A 22,157-nucleotide genomic window follows, 5' to 3' on the forward strand; every position below is an offset into this window, starting at 1 on the left:
CCAAATCTATGTTTCCGAGATCATTGTTTGCCATGATAGCACCTACAATTTCTCAACACGTTAGTAACAAGGAAGGAAAAGAAGATATTTCAAAAAAACACCTAAATATATGGTTACCACCGTTTTTTAACTCCTTGGCAATGACGCCAAAAATTGATTTCGTCCAATTTCACACCTCAAATCAAGGTTATGAAAAGGTCAATTGCAATAATAGTACCCAACAAGAGTCGGGATCGATTTCCACAAGGAGCTATGTATGGGAGTTAGGAGTATATATTTTCGTATGTGAGTTTGACTATCTTAATTTACACTTTCACAAATTTGGGTTATTTCTATGTCTAATTTAAAACTAATATTGAAAATTTAAGAAATAAAACTAAGAGAATTGTGTTTGTTATTTTTCAAGTTTTGTAAAAAGCCTAGGACTATGACCATCACCTAGGTATTTGCCTAATGGGAGATAAACCTTAATATTTTTTTATTGATCGGGGTGTATTATAGTTATCAACTCTCAATTTTCCACTTAATACCTCTCGGTGAGAGAGTGATTTTGTCCAATTTGGCTTTCTCAAGTCCAAATGGGAATTGCACAAAACGGTTGATAAAAACTCAAGTCGTGTTATTACTATCTCTAGGTTGAACCCTTTAATTGGGATTATCATTCTCTTGATTGACACAATTTCTTGTTAGCCGAGTTGTCCTAGACTAAGTCTCTCTTTCTCAAGTAGAGACTAAGTCAAATAGGCATGAACTAATATTTACAATCATTAATTCCACAAATTAAAGCATGAACAAGGCTAAATAATAAACACCCAACCATAAAAAAGCATTAAGTTAAACACCCATAAGGTTTACACATTAGGGTTGGGTCACAACCCTAGTAAAAATCTAGTTATTCATGCTTGAAATTGAATAAATAAAAGAAGAAATGCTAATTAAACTCATAGTGTAAAATTAAAATGATAAAATCTATGTTAAATTATCCCAAAATATGAAAAACTACTAAAAGAAGCAAAACGAAACAGCTATTGTAGTTGCTGATGTCAAAAGTTGACCTAATTTTGTGAAACTCTTCTATTTATACAAAGCTGATAATTTCGGACAAAAATGCCCCTCGGGAGGTTCTGCGGCCGCACAATTCCATGTGCGGTCCGCAGATTTCTTCAACTTGTCAGGAACTGGAGGTCTGCGGCCGTATAATTCTGATCTACGATCGCGAGGCATTCTTTCTGCGGTCCGCCGATTTGTAACTGCGGTCATAATTTGGTTCTGTGGTCTTCACTTTTACTTTTGCGGCTGTACAATTCTTGTGTGGTCCGCACTTTTGAGGGACTTGGAACTTGGAAAATTGTACATTCTCTGAACTTTGTTCCTAGCCCAGCTTTTGCGGCCGCACAATTCATTTGCGGTCCGCACTTTGCACAAAAAATTGCTGGACTTTCCTTCATCATCTGCGGCAGCAGACGAAATTCTGCGGTCCGTACTTTGTGAGCTTTTGTGCCTTTTATTACCTTGAGTTTAGATTACTCCTTTTTGAGTTAGATTTCATCTCGGGAGTCCATCGTCCAATATTCCTGCAATTTAGCATATTTCATAAGTTTCGGGAACATAATTCAATGTTTTTAGACTAAAACAAAAGCTAAAAGGTACTAATAAGTAGTCAAAATCCCCACTTATCACGTAACATAGACACCCTAAGACTCTTATGTGATCCATTGAGGGAATTCTTTTGTGAAACACCTCAAAAGTGACTTTCCTGCAAGGATTGGGGTTGACATCCTGTTAATTAAGTAGGCTGCCATCAATATACACTTACCCCAAAACGTAAGAGGTATGTGTCCCTGAAATCTTACTGCTCTAGCCATTTCCAATAAATGTTTGTGCTTCCTTTCTACTATAACATTCTGATGTGATGTGTATGGACATGATCTTTGATGTATGATGCCAAGACTACGGAATAAGCTAGCACATTCAGAATTAACAAATTATGTTCCATTGTCATTTCTTATCATTTTTACCTTATTTTTGAATTGATTATGTGCCATTAACAGAAAGTCTTTGATTACTACTATCACATCTGACTTTAGTTTCAACAGGTATATCCAGGTCACTCTTGAATGATCATCAACTATTGTTAACAAGTATTTATTACCATCATAGGTAGCCATTCTAAATGGTCCCCAAACATCCATATATAGCAAATCAAAAATAATTTTTGCTCTAGTGTTACTAGCAGGAAATGATAGTTTTGCTTGTTTTGCCAAAGGGTATACATCACAGTTATTTACTACATTTCTACACACTTCTTCATTAATGTGCAGTAGTTGCCTCATGACTCTTGAAGAGGGATGTCCCATCTTCCTATGCCAAACATGTAATGTATTTTGGTCCAATTTAGCAAGCAGTGAGTGCGTGGGCTTATTTTCTTGTCTTTTATTAGGATCTACAGTAGTCAGCAGGTAGAGTCCATCAACTTCTATACCAATCCCATTCAATTTCCCAGTAGAGAGGTCTTGTAACACATAAAAGCCATGAAAGAAGACAACCATACATTTAAGTTCTCTTGTCAATTTAGGGACTGACAACAGGTTATACTTGAAATTAGGGATATACAACACATTTTGACTTCCCGATTTTCTCATATTCTGCAACTTCCAATGTGTGATACTGCTACCTTGGTTCCATTAGGCAAATTTACTATTTTACTATTATTTTTCATCACTTCCATTGTATCTGATAATAAGCTATAAATGGAGGTCATATGATTTATTGCTCTAGTGTCTATAATCCAACTGTGAGATTTAGCTGTATCACTTACCAAGCAAGCACTGCAACATGACACACCTGCTATATTGGCTGAGGTGTATGACACTCCTTCCTTAAAAAGCATCTTCAAAATCTGGTTGAATTGTTCCTGAGTGAACACTGGTGCTATACCAAAGTCTGATGATGTGGTGACACTATCATTGGATTGAGCTGCAATCATGCTTCCTTGGTGCTGTGGTTGAGCATCTTCTATTGAGGCAGAATTAGCAGAGTTGAATCCTCCTTTCTTCTTAGGCTTGAAGTCTGTTGGATAACTAACAATTTTGTAGCAGTTTTCTCGAGTGTGCCCTTTCATCTTACAAAAATCACAGTACAGATTATAGTATCTTTTAGGTCTAAATAGGGCACCACCTCTAGTTGTCATTAAGGCATTTGGATCACGTCCCTCATCCAGATATAGATGATTTGTCATAACTCTTTGACTCTCACGTTCCATTAGCATTGAGTAAGCCTTGTTCACAAAAGGGAACTGGTACCATCATCAATATTTGACTGCGAGCTTGTTCATATGACTCGTTCAATCCCATGAGGAACTGTAATAGCTTCAATCTCTCCATAAATGCTATTGACTCATTTGATTGCACAGTCACAACCCGATGTTGGTGCTACGCTATCAAACTCTGCCCACAGTAATCGTAATTTTGAGAAATACGAAGAGATCGATGCAGTACCTTGATTGATAGTTGCAATTTCTTTGTGAATATGAAAAATCCTTGAACAATCAATTTTGTCAAATCGTTCCTTTAGATCGTTACAGACGGCCGTTGCATTTGATGAGTAAACAATTCCACTGAGCAGCTCTAGTGACACACAATTCATTATCCATGATAATACGATAGCGTTGCACCTCTCTCAAAGATCTACGAGATTTGTACCGTAATTTTTCCTTTTGAATGTGTCGTCAATAAAAACCTAGCTTGTTCTGACCTATGATCGCAATTCGCATTGCTCAGCTCCAAACAGAATAATTTTGCTGTCCTCGCAGTTGTAGAAAGATTAATACTGCTCCAGAATTATCATTTGCATTCAAAAATAGAGGATGATTGTGACTGAGTTTTTCCGGCAGTTCATTGTCGACCACCGCCATTGATGCTATCTTCAGTGAGCTTCTGATGAAAAATTCGAAGATCGAAATGGAGAGACCACACTAATGGCCGCGTGGCTCTGATACCATGATAAAACTCACACACACAAATGGAATTGAGGAGAGATGTTTGAGCTCAACAACCTCTTCTTTCATTTATTCTATACACTACGGTGCATATATATACACATATCTAACCACTAACTAACATTTAACAGCTAACCCCACGTTTAGGTAGTTACTAACTTCTAATACTACAAATATACCTACTAACTTAAGTAAATTACATCCAACATCTCATATATATATATATATATATATATATATATATATATATATATATATATATATATATACACATGTGTGTGTGTGTGTGTGTATTTGTATTTCAAATGAGACTTTTTATATTTTCGCCTGTATTTTTTGAATATAGTGAATTGGATATAGCCAAATCGAATATAATATAAAAATAACTACGAATGAATACAGTGAATTGAATACAACCAAATACCGATGTGTGTGTGTGTGTGTGTGTGTGTGTATATATATATATATATATATATATATATATATATTGAATACAACCAAATTAAATATAGACAACTGAATACATCGTAATACACCAAAATTGTCCTCATTGATACAATCTATCATACGCGCATGAATACAGAAAATAGAGGCACCTGGCAACGTAAGTTTTGCTATGGCTAGTAAATATGGAAATTATAGCCGTGCCAAGTAAATAGTCTCTAAAGTATAGTGCTTTCTGAAATTCCTTTTAAATTAATAAAAAATATTTCGATAAATATAAATTTTTTAGTTCCTTTCTCTTGGAAAATATTTTTTTTTGATTTTGCTTCTATTTCTACTTCTTTGAAAAAGCAGAAATTTAGTTTTACAATAACAAAGAACAACTTTTACTACCGTTCAAAACACTTCTCCTTTCTCACCAAACACCCTCAAAAAGTGCTTTGCAAAAGTTTGGTCAAGCAGGCTAGCTTGATGCTTTTAATTTGAGTGTAAATTACGTAAGAAAACACATGTAAATATTTATCACCAACTAGTTTTTCTAATTTTATTTAATTAAAGCATAGTAATTAAAATCACAAAATAGAGAGATGGAGTTTATGAGATCTTGGTTATAGATAAGTTTTTGTCCATATTGTGGGAATAACATGGTGGTAAATATAAAATTTGACTACTTTAAATAAAAAAAGCAATTTTTGTTACTGGAACATTTTTTATTTCAAGTAATTCTCCACAAATAAAAAAGATTAAGGGCCCGTCTCGCCATAAAATTTTTCTTTTACCTTTTTTGAAAACTTCTTATTTTTTTCCGGAATGAATATTATGCCATGAAAATTTTAAATTTCACTTGAAATTAAATTTCAGAATTTTTTAAAATTTTAAAAACTCTAAAAATCTATTTTTTAAATTTTCACTTCAAAACACAAAAATTAAAAAACAGCTCCAATTTATATATTCATTTCAAATGTTACTCTAATTTTTAAATATCATTTTTTCTTTAAAAAATATCGTTTTTTTTGTAATTTCATAATTCTTATGTCAACTCATCCCCAAATCTCCTCTACTTTCATGGTGAACGGTGAGTAACGACATCCCTAGAACTTTTCACCATCTCAGCGGCAGAAAATATTCCCATTTCCTTAAAATCGTGTACTGGCATTACAATAGCTGGTAATATTTCAGTTACACAAAACTATAACATCTACTCCCACAGTTAGTGCGTAAGATTGTACGCTATAACGAATACACATAAAGAGGAGCTTTTTTCCAAAGTAATTAACGCTCTAACCACTCCGCCTGCAGGCTGTTTTCTGGTGATTATTGATCTTCCTCTGCTCGTTTACACCCTCAATTTCCCGTACCTTTTTCGTCAATTGAATTGTAATCTCGTTTATTGGACGAAATTAGGGTTTCGATTTCTATTTTGCATATGTCTATAGGGGATTCAGTTCTTTACACTGTGCGAATTACTCGATTAATTATCCATCATGAGCTGTAATTTTGTTGAAATTTATTTGGATTTGCTGTTGTGACTAGTAGTTCAGGTGGCGTTTGGATTTGGTTTAGGTTTAGCATTTGGAAGCAATTTTAGGGAAATCTGCCTTGGTTGTTTTTGGTTTCTGAAATTATTTAGTTTCCAATATTAAAATTTGCACAATTTTCTTATGATCTCGACAAAAGTACTCAGAATCATTTTGGTCTGATTATAAAACTCTCGTCGCCCAATTTCAACTGAATTTACCTTGGTTTGATTTGTAAGCAAAATATGTTTTCTAAAACCATATGTGATGCTTTTGATTTCTTGAATTGTGGGTGTGTATGGTTTGACTGAATTCATCTTCCATAGAAAATATTTTCTTGGAAAATGTTTTCTGGTCTTTGGTTTGTTGAGTGGAAATTTGCCTATATATATATATATATATATATATATATATATATATATATATATATATATATATGTTGGAGAGTGTTCTGATGAAACTTTTGAGTATTAGATATTAATAATAATGTTTAAATGTTAGTTGAAGCAAGTAATTCCAAGTTAAAGTTAAGGTAGTTGTAAGGAAAATGATTTTCGCTCGTAAGTAAGGGGAGTCGTTTTCCTCCTTTTGATGGAAAATGTTTTCCATTGAAAATGACTTCAGTCATACCAAACACTAGAAAATGACTTTTCCATGGAAACATTTTCTTGGAAGTCATTTTCCCTCATACCAAACACATTTCTTGTGTCTAGCATGTTGAAAGTTAAGGAAAATGGCATAGCTCTTAATGTGAAGAATGTATGATCTTAAGCTTAAATTATATCTTAAACGGCTGTTCTAGCATTACTTTGAGACGCTTTCTCTCTAGTTACTTAATTTCCTTTCCTTTTGGCTCTAAATGATTTTATATATGAATGCATGTTTTGTTTGTTTATGAATGTTTTGTTTTTTTGTGCATTGTTGTTGTTTAAAGCCCTTTTGTTAGATTTGATAAATCCAAATATAAAGGAATCAGATTGAAGTACTCAGAGAAATGCAGTAATCAATACTGACAAATAAATGTTCACAAATCATTTGGAATGTGTTTTAGAAGATAGATAATTGTTGTATGGATTTCTTTTTGCATTTTTTGAAGAAGTATTTGCGCGTGTCTTCCAATATTTTGTTTCTGTGATACTGCACATAGTATCATACATCTGCATTTCTTCCTTTGTCAGATAGTACTGATTATGCCTCGTGGTGGTAGCTTCATCCATGGAGTTGGGAGATCTGTTTATATCTGTTTAGTAGATGTGAACAAATATGCTATGCGATTTTTCTAACACCAATTCATGCAGTTTATGGTTGTTTTCTGGTTTTCTTTTGTGTCTCAGCGACGAATGCACTTCTTATCGTAATATGATGTTTATAAGGTTAATATTAATTTATATATTTTATCGGCTGTTTCTTCAAATTATTTTTTATTGACTTAGTGTTTATTATAAAAGTTTATGTAACTTTTCAGTTGTATAGTACCCATCATCGTCCTTATATGTTGTCCCAGTTATCTTCTTCGGGTGTTTGGTTTGACACACACTATTGGTTTTCTGATAAGGTTTGTTCTGGGAACTTCATTTCCTCAATGCTTTGATGGGTGCACCTAAGCTGAAGTGGACTCCTGAAGAAGAAGTTGCTCTTAGAGCTGGTGTCATTAAATATGGGCCAGGCAAATGGCGTACAATTCTTAAGGATCCAGAATTTAGTGGATTGTTGTATCTGCGTTCAAATGTAGATCTCAAGGTAGAGTTTCGTTTTATTCTTTTCTTTTTTAACTAATTTTATTCAGTGGAGAGGAAGTTTAGATGTTTCTTGAGTCAGATGATAGTTGTCCAGTATATTCAATTTTCTATAGCTACTTATTTGAGCTGAAGTCTTTTTCACAATGATGTATCTTTGAGATGATGTACAGGACAAGTGGAGAAATATGACTGTGATGGCAAACGGCTGGGGTTCTCGAGAGAAAGCAAAGTTGGCCCTCAAAAGGATGATTCAGGCCCCTATGCAGGATGAGAGTTCTGTGGCTGTTACCTCGGCAGCTGAAAGTGATGCGGAAATTCCTGAAGCAAGGCCAGCCACAACTTCTAGAGGCTCTCCGCAGCTTGGTGGTTCAAGAAGATCTATCCTAAGGTTATACCTGTTCGTGCTTCTTAGTTGTTACAGCACGACCCTCATATTGTAATCTTGTGGATTTCATTGTGTTTATTGATATCATTAGATGTTGGTTTTTCCCCTATTGTCTTGGTTACAAGAATTTTGTTTTCTCAAAATGTGGTTACAGACATAAGTTTAGCTAGTTTTTCGGCGTTCTGAAGCTGATCCCTAGACCTCATGCCTAAAAGAATGGAAGTATATCAAAAGTTCTACAACTTTCTATTTACTTAGTGAAACAAACTGAAATTCGAACAGCACAATCCACAACCAATAAACTCGATAGTTGTATTCCTCAACAGAAATTACAAGGAACTGAATGCTTGAAAGGGAAATTACTGGAAATTGACATAGAATAAGGAGATGAGAGACTAGAAGAAGGGGATGAGAATTACAGACTTCACATAACAAATTGCTTGCCTAATACACTATTCTTCCTGTTATTTATACTAAACCTTGCACCAGTCCTCTTCACGCTTTTCTCCCCTTGCCTTGCACCACAAAATCCGCTAACTTCTTTGAAGATTGCCTCACGCGTTTGCTTCTCCCCAAAACAGACTGATTTGGAATCACGTGGGCCTCTGCTGAGTCAGTGTCCACATCAGCATCCACGTTGGTTGTATCATTCACAACAATACTCTCCTCCTGAAAAGAACCTTGTCCTCAAGGTTCTGTGACAAGGATTCAATTGGTTGAGCAAAATCAGACAGGTCTAGGGGCGTAATTTGGGACTCAGGTGTGCCAACGCAACGTTTGAGCATTGAGACATGGAACACGGGGTGTATATCGGCATTGTCAGGAAGTTGGAGCTTGTAGGCCACCTCGCCAATGCGTTTGACCACTCTGAAGGGACCAAAATAACGATGCTATAGTGAGCTTCTCATCTTCAGCAATTCCATAGTGATCAAAATAGCGCTCCGCTTGAAACAACCAGGCTTCCGAATTCTCACCACAAAAGCGACCGAACTCCACTGGCTTGTGGCGGAGGGTGGTTGTCGCCGGTTCTCGTCTTGCCGGCGGTCTGTTACCAACAACCTCCATGAGAAGACCACGAATTTCAGAGAGTTCCTTAAACACTTAGTCTTTGACTTCCTGAACCGAATCGTCGACTAGAGCCTTGAGTAACTTTTGGTCCTCCATAAGTGACCTCTGGATGAAAGCACCAATGAAACAATCTGAAATTCGAACAACACAATCCACAACCAATAAACTCGATAGTTGTATTCCTCAACAGAAATTACAAGGAACTGAATGCTTGAAAGGGAAATTACTGGAAATTGACATAGAAGAAGGAGATGAGAGACTTAGAAGAAGGGGATGAGAATTTTTGATAAGGTAAATTGTATTAATCAAAAGGGAGAAAAAAATCCCGCATACAAGAAGTATACCAAAAAGTAGAGAAGTTACATCAGAACATGATTCTCTACAAAAAACGCCCAATCTTCTGCACAAGTAGGGGCTATATGTGTGCACCAAAAAGCGATCAAAGATAAAAGACTATTCTTAAGATATGAAAACGGAGACTCAATCCCCTCAAAAACTCTCCTATTTCTCTCCCCAGACTATCCACATGAGAGCTAACGGGGCGAACTTCCACGCCTTTTGCTTGCTTCTTCTACGGAAACCGGCCCAGCTATATAGCATTTCCTTTACAGTGTTTGGCATCACACATTGAATACCAAAAAGGTTTAAGAGTGCCCTCCACAAACCCCAGGACACAGGGCAATGCAGTAGAAGATGATCAACTTCTTCCCCTGAGCTTTTACACATGTAGCACCAACTAACAAGTGTAATTCCTCTCTTTCGCAGATTTTCAGCTGTCAAGATCACTCCCCTCGCTGCTAGCCATGCAAAAAAGCACACCTTCGTGGGCGCCTTAGGAATCCAGATCGATGAGTATGGAAAAATAGCCTCATCTCTCGCCAACATACTCTGGTAAAATGACTTTACGGTGAACAAACCATCGCCACACAACCCCCATCTCCAAGAATCGCAAGATGGATCCTGTCTTGCCTGTATAGCAGTGCCAACAAATTTTGGAGCTCTGAAATCTCCCAATCTTGCATGTTCCCTGTAAGTGATGTTGCCATAGAAAGCTTCCCAGTTCTTCATGATGTTCCTCCACATGCCACACCCGAACGGTGCTGTGATTGCCTTGGTCCTCCAACCCCCTCCCGTGGAATCGTACTTTTCTACTATGACCTCCCTCCATAGAGCATGCTCTTCTACCCCGAATCTCCACAGCCACTTCCCCAGCAAAGCTCTGTTGAATACCCTAAGATCTTTTACTCCAAGTCCACCCCACTTCTTTGAGGAAGTGACTGTCTGCCAATTCACTAGATGAAACTTTCTAGTTCCATCCGCCGCATTCCAAAGAAAATTCCTTTGAAGCCGCTCCAGTTATTTATACTAAACCTTGCACCAGTCCTCTTCACGCTTTTCTCCCCTTACCTTGCACCACAAAATCCGCTAACTTCTTTGAAGACTGCCTCACGTGTTTGCTTCTCCTCAAAACAGATTGATGTGGAATCATATGGGCCTCTGCTGAGTCAGCGTCCACATCAGCATCCACGTTGGTTGTATCATTCACAACACTTAGTCAGTATACCAATTATAAACTAGCATTAGTGGCATTTCATGTTATTCTTATTTTATTTATATGTTTACTTTGGAGGAATGATCTTCTCTAAGTCCTGCTCATTTGTTTTTGTTATAGGTTGGATAATCTTATAATGGAGACTATAAGCAACTTGAATGAGCCAGGTGGTTCCTACCAGGCTACCATTTCTACGTACATAGAGGTACTTGTCTTCTTATTGAGCTTCATAAGGGAGAACCAAATATACAAAATTTGGAGAAGTATTTCATTAATTACCATTCACGTCTTTCTTTATTGATTTTGAAGGACCTGTAATATGTACTTTGATTTTGGAGTTTTGCTTCTTGTTTTGTGGATTTGTCATTCCTAACAATCTGGATTGTGTTTGGAATTGGTGATTCTTGCATATTTTCTTTTTAGGTATTCTTGGAGTCAGTTTAATCAAACCTTAGTGTGATTAAAGAGTCAACTGCATTTGAAGTGGACTTGCAGAATACCGCATAGATGGGTTCTAGAGTATGTATATATATGGAATGGTACATTGGCCGACTGTAACATGAACCTGATAATGCTATATTGTGCTAAATTAACATTATTTTATGTATTTTCTTGATTTGCTATATTATGAGATGGTCCCCATTCCCCAAAGTAAGGGCTTTCCTAATCAGGGCTCCCATGATAATAGTTGGTTCGTCTACGCTGACCATGACACCGAACTTTCTGGTAAATTTGTTTCCTAACAATAAGGTGATGAAGGTCATGTAAGAAGTTTAAATAAGCCAAACAGGTTAATACTGCTGCAATTTCACTTCCTAGCAAAATCATGACTTATTGCTAGATAAGTCAGTTTATTTCCTCAAATACTTACTCCCCCCCCCCCCCCCCCAATTTTGTATGACCAGTACTGGGAAACTCCAAACTTTAAGAGGATACTCTCAGCAAAGCTGAAATATTTAACTGCAACTGGAAAACTCATAAAGGTGATTTTCAGTTATGTCCTTCATGTTTTCTAGTTATTGCACATCTTGCCCTAAGCTTATAGTGTGAAGCCAGTGAGAATTAGCACTTGGGTTCAAGTTTTTGAATAATTGGCTGTTATTGGTTATCGTCATGGTTGATCATAATACTCGCTAGTATAGTTCTTCTGCAGATGAAGCGGAAGTATAAAGTGGCGCCTAAATTGACATTCTCCAACAGAAGAAGAAACCTCCCCCTTCCCCTCCTGGATAGCAGTCAGAGGATCTGTTCTAAGGTTGATCAGGATGACATAAACATGCTAACTAGATCTCAGATAGATTTAGATTTAGAAAAGATGAGGAATATGTCACCTCAAGAGGCAGCTGCTGCTGCTGCACAAGCAGTTGCAGAAGCAGACACAGCTATAGCCGACGCTGCGGAGGCTGCCAGGAAGGCTGAGGCTGCTGCAGCTGAAGCCGAAGCTGCACAAGCATTTGCAGAAGCTGCAATGAAAACACTACAAGAGAGAAGCATCCCAAGGATGGTAAGACATTTTCCCCTCTCCTTTCTTTCTTTTCTTTTTCCTTTTCCTTTGTGCTTGGAGTCATTTTGGGTCAATGTTCAGAAATCATCGTTTGGAACAACGTTGGTACCATTTTCAACTTTACTTGAGATGAAATGTTGCAAACTTAAAAATAAATGTCGCTACTTAAGTTTGTTTCTCAACAATGCCGATATAGACTTTAGCATAAGGAACAGAGATGGGAACTATCTTATCGCCAGGCATAATCTCCCCCTGACAGAAATAGTTTCTGTTTCAACCTCACTATTTAAATTTAAATAGTCAATAAATTGCTTCACCTAGCTCTGAAAGATACAATCTAAATAACCAGTAATGTGGTGAAAATGAGAAGCTATAGGCATCACATACTTTAGCATTCTACTTGTCTACTTATTTTGGCACATGAGAGATTTTTGAACTCTCGCTCTTTTTTATAATGAGACCCTTTTTGTGTTTCTTTCCTTTCTTGAAGCGGAGGGGGTTTGATGTTGGGGAGAGAACTTAAAGGCAGGCATGGTGAGGTGTGAGGAAGCTGCTAAACCATATCTTCCTTAGTGGGTAATCTTGAGTTAAGGCACAAGCAGTGATATGCGTCTGTACACGAACACACACACATTTAGTTATATGTTTTTATCTCTTTAAATGTGTGTACTTGTCAATGCAAATATGATGTAGCCGTCTTTTAAGTTGATTAGGAGGGTATGGTACCTACTTAGTGCTAACTCTGTCATAGTTGATTGAATTTCAGCTATGTAGTTACTGTGTCTCAATGCAGCAATTGATTTATCCTCTCGTTATTTTTTGATGAAGTAAGAGAATTTTATTAAAGGCATCAAGAAGATGCACGAAGTACAAAAGAGAAATACATAAAGACATAGTCAGCTCTATAGACAAAAACTAGGCTAAAACTAAAGAGCTGACGAAGTCCAAAAGATTAATAGGACAATTGACAGGAGCTAAGTTATGCCAACTATATAACCATATAAGACATCTAGCTTTAATTGCGTATGTTGGAGTTGATATCCCATCAAAACATCTGCGATTCCTTTCTGTCCAAACACACCGCAAAATACATGAAGGGATCATCTGCCATACTTTACTGATGGATTTATCAACTTTTCATGAAGACCAGCTTTCATAGGTATCCTTAATGTTCTGAGGCATGACCCAGCTTAAACTAAAGATGGCAAAGAACATACACCAGATATCTGTTGCAACTGGGCAGTGAAGAAAGAGATGCCTTTGGATTCTGGCTGCTGCAAACACATATAACATCTGTTGGCCAATTGAAAACTTCTTCTGCTGAGATTGTCCTGGGTTAGGCATGCTTCATTTAGGGCTATCCAACTGAAACAGGAGATTTTTGTAGGTAGCTTGGTCTTGCAGATGTATTTCCAAGGCCATCTATCAATGATTTCATTGGTGGAGCAAAAGTGAGTGTAGCCTGCTTTAACGGTGTAAAGGCCATCCTTGGAACTCCCCCACCTTATACTTTCAAAAGTATTTTCTTTGACTGAGAGGCCATCCAATTTTGTCAGCAGATTTAGAAGTTGTGGAACCTCCCAGTCCTGCATATCCCTCCTGAAAAGAATGTGCCAACTATTGTCTTGCCAATTTTGAGAAATAGTGGAATCTTGATTCTGAGCTATCCGATAAAGGCTAGGAAAGTCAAACATCAGGATAGATCCTTCAAACCATTTATCTTTCCAAAACTTTATGTGATTGCCATTCCCCAATTTAAAGTAGGAGTTCCCGGAAAATTCACTCCAGAGCTTCCTAATGTTCTTCCATGGACCGACCCCATATGGACTTCTGGACAGCTTAGTACACCAATGATTCTCGGACCCATACTTGGCCTTGACCACCTCTTTCCATAGTGAGTTCTCCTCTTGATTGTGTCTCCATAGCCATTTCATCAACATGCATTTGTTGTGGATGGAAAGATCTCTGATGCCTAGGCCAACCAAATACTTTGGCATGGTGACCTTTGACCACTTGGCTAGATGAAATTTATGAACTTTGCTGCCTCCTTCCCATAGGAATGTTCTCCTGATCTTGTCAAGCTGCTTTAAAATTTTGTTGGGGATTGGTATGAGTGTTGGGATGCTATCTAGCACACTGTTGATTAGTGTCTGCCTTCCTCCCATTGAAAGATACTGACTTTGCCATGAAGCTAGCTTCTTTTCAAAAATTTCAAGGACTCCATTCCACACCTCAATTGAGTTATGTTTTGCTGCAAGAGGTAGACCAAGGTATGTAGTAGGTAATGTAGCAGTATGACAACATAGAATTCCAGCTAGTTCCTCCAGATTGTTGACTTCATTTATAGGGTAGATAGTGCTTTTTGCCATGTTAATGTGCAAACCTGCAATAGCTTCAAACAAATTCAAGGTTAGGTTAAGGTATAGGACTTGGGATCTTTCAGCCCCACAGAAGATCAGAGTATCATCTGCATAAAGCAAATGAGATACTGAGAGAGATGGGCCAGAGTTAAGCCCCACTTGAAAGCCACTAATCCATTGTAGCTGCTTCGCTTTGTCCAACATCTTGCTAAGGCCCTCCATGGCCAGAATAAAAAGGAATGGAGAGAGAGGGTCTCCCTGTCTAAGTCCCTTCTGTGGGGAAACGAATCCCAATGGCCCTCTGTTAACAAGTACCGAGAATTTAACTGTGGTAATGCAAAACTTCATCCATTTAATCTACCTGTCACCAAATCCCATCTTCCTAAGCACAATTAGAAGATATGCCCAATTCACCTTATCAAAGGCTTTTTCTACATCTAGCTTGCATAAAATACCAGGATTTCCATTCTTCAATTGCCAGTCTAATACTTCATTTGCAATGAGGGTTGTATCAGTGATTTGTCTGCCTTTTATAAAGGCATTCTGATGTCCAGAAACCAGACCACCGACCATTTTCTTGAGCCGTTCTGCAAGTAGTTTGGCTGCTATTTTGTGAACACTACCAATCAGACTGATTGGTCTATAGTCCTCGAGTTCAATGGCTCCCTTCTTTTTGGGAACTAAGGCTATAAAAGAGGCATTGCAAGACTTCACCATGTGACAATTATGATGAAAGAAATTCAGGGCAGCCATCACCTCTTCCTTAATGATCAATCATGCCTTCTAGAAAAATGCCATTGTGTAACCATCTGGCCCTGGAGCCTTATCTGGAGAGTATGTTTTAATAGTAGAAAGGACCTCCTCCTCCTCAAAAGGAATTTCCAATCATGCTTTGTCTTCTTCTGATATTCTTTCCAGATCATCAAGACTGGCTGTGGGTCTCCACTGTTCAGACTCGGTGTATAGTTGTTGGTAAAAATCCAGAATTTCCCCTTTTATCTGCTCCTTATCTTCAATAATCTCAGAATCAACCATAAGTCTGTCAATGCAATTATTTCTTCTATGGGAGTTCGCAATTCGTTGAAAGTATTTGGTGTTCCTATCTCCTTCTTTGAGCCATAGGCCCCTGGACTTCTATCTCCATGAAATCTCCTCAGCTTTTCTATTTGCTCAGATTCTAATTTTAAAGCAAACATTTTACTTTTTTCCCCTACAGTTTGAACCCTATTCTCCGTGATCTGTTCCAACACTAAAAGTTCATCTAAAACTTTGCTCTTTCTTGACTCAACCTTGCCAAAGACTTCCTTATTCCAGCAGGAAATGTCTTTCTTCAATAGTCTCAATTTTTGAATTAGAATATAGTCTGGACTCCCATGTATGGTATAGCTATTCCACCACTCTTCAATATTCTCCATGAAACCATCTGATTTTAACCACATGTTCTCAAATTTGAAGTAAGATGGATTCACCTCTCCGCTCTCCAGAAGTAAAGGTTTATGATCAGAAAAAACCTTGGAAGGGCAATCTGTTTCACATCCTTAAAGCATTATTCCACTCTGGGGATATAAGAAATCTATCTATTCTAGATGCCTGATAAATGTCTTCTCCCCTAGACCATGTGTAGAAGGCACCTTGGAGAGGTAAATCAATAATTCCCAGGTCTTGAATGATATTAGAGAAACCCCTCATTGCTCTGAATCTTATAATGCAGTTGTGCCTTTCATTCTCATATCTGCAAACATTAAAATCTCCCCCTATCACCTAATTCTCACTCCACATACCCCTAACTGCAGCCAATTCCACATGTCCTCTCTTTCCTGATTGGTGTGAGGACCATAAATCCTTGTAAAGCACCATCTGAACTCTTCTTGTGTGCTCTCCAATATGCTTGAAATAGAAAAAGTCCCCTGGTGTACCTCCAAACAATTCCAACATCTTCTATCCTATAGTATTATGATGCCCCCCCTTGTACCACATGACTTAGGCTCTGCCCAATCAACCCACCTGTTACCCCAAATCTGTCTGGAGAGATTAACAGACCAATCCTCTATTTTTGTTTCTTGCACACAAAGAATATCGATCTTCACTTGTGAACCAATGAGCTAAGAGTACCCCTTTTACTATTATCATTCAACCCATTCACATTCCAGCTCAAAATTTTGAGCTTCATTCAGAAAAAGCCTTGTAGTGCCCCCTATCTCTTTTGTTCACCCTTTCATAATTGATCCCACATTTCAGCTTGTTAATTTCAGTTTCCCCCTTCTTCTTACTGTGTTGTTTATCAACCCTTTCATAATTGATCCCACATTTCAGCTTGTTAATTTCAGTTTCCCCCTTCTTCTTACTGTGTTTTTTAACAGGATTTGATAAGTTTTTGTGTTTTAGCTGAATCTGCCTTCTTTCCTCCATTCTTAAGATGATGTCAAGCAGCTTGTGTTCAAATCCCGCAACATTCACCCCAAAAGCCTTGCATGCCTTCACCATTACCAGCTTTGTCCACCTTGATGTATCTATCACTGCCGGTTCGAGAACAAGTGTTGAAGTCGACCCCTTCTCATGCCATGGGAGCAGTAGAGGAAGTGAAGAAGACGAGAAATCAGATTCATAATCATGTACCTGCAGTGGTTGTGACATCAAATTTTGTTGGTGAAGCATTATGCTGAAATTTGTTGGAGGGTCAGCCTCGTCGTCAGCATCTGAGCTCTAATTGGGGTCTCCTATAGCAGTTTGAAGAGTATCGGGTATAAGAGAGCTACTGGGATGTTCTGGAATAATCTCTGAGTTTAAGATTGGGGCCTCAGATAAATCCTTGGCCTTAATATCCATAGGTCTTGCAAAAAACCCTTTTGCTTTCCAAAAGGTTTTGGGTTGACTCCTATTTAAATGCCCTTTCTTCTTTTTGCCCAAGAAATTTGAGCCCCCCCCCCCCCCCAATTTTTTACCCTGTTTTACAACCCCTTTATTTGAAATTAAAGTAGCCACAGGGCCCACCATGTGCTGGTTACAGGATGGGATTGGAATAGGTTTTTGTTGGCTTGAGTGGCCTGACCTATCAGCCATCTCAACAACACTTTTTCCCTTTGCCATCGAAATAGAATTAACACCGGAGCCGGAGTTCAATATATTGACGGATTTCTTCAGTTTGACATGAGCATATGGAATTATCGAAATTTCATACGTCCATTCACCCACTTGTAATTCTAGTATACGAGGAAGATCGTTGGCAGTATTTTTGACACATTTGGGCCCAGAACAGATGACTTCTTCACTTTGTATCTTCATCTATGGCTATAAAGCCACCACAAAGGTCGCCGATGATGGTGAAAAAATCTTGAGACCATGCGTGAAGTGGAATCCCAAAAGCTTTTACCCAAGTATGCTCTTCTTTTCTGATAGCCATGTCCAAACCCGACATTGGAGACCACCAATCAAGAGATAGGTGTCTACCGTTCCAGAACCAGTCGCCGCCTTTAATGCGAAGCGCCTCTTGCTTCGAGGGAAAATCAAATAGGAACATGTTGTGAATTGTGATTTATCTGGGTAACTTTGAGACCTGCCGTGACTTTCCACCTGTATATAAACCACTTCTGAATCACTTCAGGGTTGGGGCTTATATTAAAGGTATCATTGAAGACACCAACAAGACACTTTGAGAGGAATTGAGCTTTAACACATTCTGATGAGGGACATGCTTCGATTCTCTGTTGAGCTGCATTCTAAACTTCACCAGATGACCATTGAAGGATCTTTGCTGCTTCCATATAAGATTTGGCCTGCTGACATGCAAGATTGAACCTTGAATCCGAGAAATTCCCCAGAAAACGAAGTATTTTATTAGCAATATCACCCCATCCCGTATTGTAATCGTTTTCTGGGATAATAATAGCATCCCTTTTAACTCCGAGCCAGGCTTCAATCCTTAAAAATCTGCCATGAATGTTGTAGTTCTGGAAAACTCTGTATGAGTATGCTTGAATTTTCCTCCCCCATTTTCTACAGAGATTCCCTTTCCCCTTAAGAGGCCTGAATCATGGCATCACACACCCATTGCAGATTTTCCCTATCAATAGTAAGTCTACTAGTGAATCCCCTCCTGCGCTCCGTGAAAGAAAACCACCTGTCATAACCTTCGCCAATGTCGATCAGTTCAAAAGATTTCTTGCTAGAAATAAAGAAAAGATTACCAGCCATGTCAACAAAGTAAAGGAGAGATGATAGGAAAGATAATCATTTTGAAAAGAGTTTGAAAAAGCCAAAGAAAAGTTTTTAGAGAGAAGTCAGACCTTCTCTTTTTAACTTTTTGTTGCATGAATGCCCAGTCACTACTTGTTTCTTATTCCCATTTTTAATTGTTACTCTACCTGAAAATGTTTAGATGATACGGACTTGATTGAACTTGCAGAGGTTGTGCTAGATATATGAGTTAGAGCTTTGCTGGATTTTCTATTTTGATTTTTTTGTTTGCTCAGCTAACTCACTTGTTATTGTTAGCTTGTAAATATGGTAAAGAAGTTTGTGGGAATGGAATAATCCCCAGCATGTTGTTAGCACTGAGGTCTTTCTGATGGTAGCAACTTGTATCTCATTTTCACCCGGAGGAGGCTGACGAGCTGTTTCTGGTAGCTGGTGGGGTTTTCTGCAGACTGTGTGTTACGGGTAGGAACCCATGAATAATGTGGTAAGGGTGATCATGTTGTTCTTGACGTTCTTGTTTTTGTTGGGTTGGAGCTTTTGTTACTAAATACTTGCCTGTTGAAAAGAGTATAGAGGACTTTGATTGACAAATTTTGGTTGACAGTTTGCGAGTTGTATAGTTTGTCTCCTGTGTTTGCCTCTTAATCTCACGGTATACCTACAAAATTTGTAGGTGTATATAACAATATCATTGGAAGTTATCTCGAATTGTAGAGCTTAGTGATCTTTCCTCATTATACCAAGATGGTATGCTCGCTAACTGGAAGCTTTTATGGATGGTCAGTTGACTGTTTCCTCATGCTTATTTTGCTTTGTTGATTTGTAGTTTCCTATTGCATTAGCCTTACTTCCAGCTTAGAAAAAGCATTGAAGCCCTTATACTTCAATATGGCAAGGGACAATAAGCAAAGATGACCCGCTTCGACTTTACTTTCTATTGAAGCACATTTTATTACTTGGCTTTATTCTACTTACATCCTTTACATGGGTTGACAATTCTGTATTGCATTGCCAAATCTTTGAGTTTGTGCTGGGATTTTTCTCAGTATTGGGGGGACAGCACCAGATAAATGGAAGTGCAATAGATTAAGCAAATTTGAAGCAACCTTTACTATTACATACCAAAGAGAAATCCATAAGAAGCCTTGCAACCAAAATAGAAAAGGATTAATAAGATATTCCATGACAACAAAATCAAGTACTACTAAAATGAAGCTGAAGCGTTGATAGGCAAAACATAAAAGGGAGACCATGATGAGGAAAATCCTCAGTCAGTTCTCTTCTTCCCTTATATTTCATTCGACGAGCAAGCACTGCAATCGCATTTTCAAAGGTCAGCCTCGAGCTAGCCATAAACGTTAGTTTAGTCGTGTTTCGAGAGATCTTGAACGTTAATATAGAAGAACAAGAAAAATTTTATAATTTTAATTTAGATCCTAAAAATAAGTGAATTTTGAACATTATTGTAAAAGAACAAGAACAATTTTAAAACTTTGATTCCCAAAAGCTTGTGCATTTTCCAATGCTAGGATTTTGTCTCGGCACATGAAAATGATATATCGTGGCCCCTTGTGCATAATAGAAGTGAGCATACATGAATAGAACAAAGGAAATTGTGCTTTAAGTATTGTGCCACAATATTGTTAGACTGAACTAGGAGAAAAGCAATCCAACTAAAATCTAGAGTCGGACTGTTTTAACCCACATTTCCTCGTGGTTCCTTCATCAGTCATAAGTAGTCATCTTCTTTACATATTATTATTGGACATTCTCCTCTCGTTTTCTGCTTTTGCTTCTTCAGTTGGTTATTTGTCAACAAACGTTGAAATATTCCAGTATTTACTTTTCCTTATTTAGCGTCTATGAAGGCATTTGGTCTAGTGGTATGATTCTCTCTTTTGGCGCTTTCGTGGAGGCAAACCGAAGGAAGAGCAAAAGGAAGGTTGGGTGCTTGTGGGGCGAGGAAAAACCTCGAATAGGTAATATTTGGACAAAGCAGAGATCACTCTTTCATCATTCCCGCTTTTCTCGAACTCCAGGATAATATTCTGGAGTTCAATTAAACTCCAATATATTATACTGGAGTTGGAATAGACAACGAGAGTTCAAAATTTTCATCTTTTCTGCCATTTCCAAATTTCGTGATACTATACTGGAATTTCATTTGTTAAAAGTTCCAACACCAGCATTTATTTTGATAAATTTCAACATTTTTTATAGACTTCAATATTTATTTATCAACTTCAATATTGTTTTTTGAACTCCAACACTATTTCATGAACTTCCGGGATTTAACTCCAGCTTTTTTCATGAATTTCAGCATTTTTGCGTGAACTCCAACAATTTTTTTATCAACTTCAGTATTTTTTTCTGAACTCCAGCATTTTTTCATGAAGTTCCAGCATTAACTCCAGCATTTTGTTCATGGATTTTAATATTTCTTGCGTGAACTCCAACATTTTTTTATGAATTAAATTATGTCAATTCATAATCCAGCATATTGTTTTTGTGCTAAACTCCAGCATTATTTCAACGAATATCCAAATAATCAAAGGTGCGAGCGGTTAGCCTCGGTGGGTAGCAGGAGGGGTAGAGATATGCCTAAAAAGTCTTGGGAAGAGTTAATTAGGCGGGACATGGCGCAACTGGAGCTGACTGAGGACATGACCCTAAACAGGAGGGCGTGAAGGTCAAATATTAAGGTAGAAAGTTCGTAGGTAGTCGAACGTTTCTCTTTGTCTTACTCAGTTCACTAGCATTAATGTTAGTATGATATCTTTTGTTCATAGGTGGCTATTACTACATAGAGTTTGACTGCATTCTTGGATTCAATCTTATTTCGGCTTGCTGTTATTCCTACTTGTTGCAATTACCTTTTCTTTTTTAGTCGTTCTCTAACTGAGGGTCTATCGGAAACAGTCTCTCTGCCCTTCCAGAAGTAGAAGTAAAAATGCGTACATCTTATCTTTCTCATACCCATTTATGGGAAACTACTAGGTTTGTTGTTGTTGTTGTTGTGTCGAAATAATCGAAGGAAAAATGAAGAAACCTGTATTGTTGGGGATGAATGAGTAGTGGAAGACGTAGCTATGCAGACACGTGCAATAAAGATAGGGGGGGGGGGGGGGGTTCGTTCTTCTTTGACTAGGACGTGGGAGCCATGTGATATATCTTAACACAGGGGAGAAAAAATAGCATAGCAAGGGAAAGGTAGCTACGCATAGCGAAGAAGAAGAAACTAAGGGCCCCGTTTGGACATACAATTTGGTTGAAATTTTTTTTAAAATGAATTCACTTTTTTCCGAAATCAGTGTTTGTTCATAAAATTTCAAAATTTTACTTGAAGATGTAGTTTGAAAATTTTCGAAAATTTGAAAAACTGCAAAAAACAAAATTT

The 22,157-nt window shown here is 37.7% G+C and overlaps 1 protein-coding gene and 1 long non-coding RNA gene across 7 annotated transcripts; one reads left to right on the top strand and one right to left on the bottom strand.

The window, feature by feature from the left end:
* Positions 1–913: 913 nt before the first annotated feature.
* On the bottom strand, positions 914–4,025 carry LOC138900912 (uncharacterized). Its single transcript, XR_011412256.1, has 2 exons — positions 2,819–4,025; positions 914–1,574 (listed from the first exon to the last, which is right to left on the bottom strand). It is a non-coding gene; the product is annotated as an uncharacterized lncRNA (long non-coding RNA).
* A 1,451-nt stretch (positions 4,026–5,476) lies between these two features.
* On the top strand, positions 5,477–21,613 carry LOC104094328 (telomere repeat-binding factor 1-like). 6 transcript variants are annotated; one of them, XR_011412045.1, is made up of 9 exons: positions 5,477–5,516; positions 7,514–7,698; positions 7,868–8,085; positions 10,823–10,910; positions 11,605–11,685; positions 11,856–12,206; positions 19,058–19,244; positions 19,434–19,507; positions 21,283–21,613. XR_011412045.1 is itself a non-coding variant. In XM_070188330.1 (7 exons), exons 1-7 carry the CDS (start codon positions 5,507–5,509, stop codon positions 19,094–19,096), a joined length of 972 nt encoding a protein of 323 aa, XP_070044431.1. In that variant the 5' UTR covers positions 5,477–5,506; the 3' UTR covers positions 19,097–19,497. The 6 variants fall into 6 exon arrangements, 5 of the variants coding, with proteins under 5 accessions (XP_070044431.1, XP_070044432.1, XP_070044433.1 ...); XM_070188330.1 differs by lacking the exon at positions 21,283–21,613 and having other exon boundaries at positions 19,058–19,497; XM_070188331.1 differs by lacking the exons at positions 19,058–19,244; positions 19,434–19,507; positions 21,283–21,613 and adding an exon at positions 12,697–18,934.
* Positions 21,614–22,157: the final 544 nt, after the last annotated feature.

Source organism: Nicotiana tomentosiformis, chromosome 11 (assembly GCF_000390325.3).
Source record: "Nicotiana tomentosiformis chromosome 11, ASM39032v3, whole genome shotgun sequence".
Taxonomy (NCBI): Eukaryota; Viridiplantae; Streptophyta; class Magnoliopsida; order Solanales; family Solanaceae; genus Nicotiana; species Nicotiana tomentosiformis.

Excerpts from the sequence above, each read along its gene's own strand:
- LOC104094328 (XM_070188330.1), top strand. Across the intron at positions 7,699-7,867 it reads GTTCAAATGTAGATCTCAAG|GACAAGTGGAGAAATATGAC; the intron begins GTAGAGTTTCGT and ends GATGATGTACAG. Across the intron at positions 11,686-11,855 it reads CAACTGGAAAACTCATAAAG|ATGAAGCGGAAGTATAAAGT; the intron begins GTGATTTTCAGT and ends GTTCTTCTGCAG.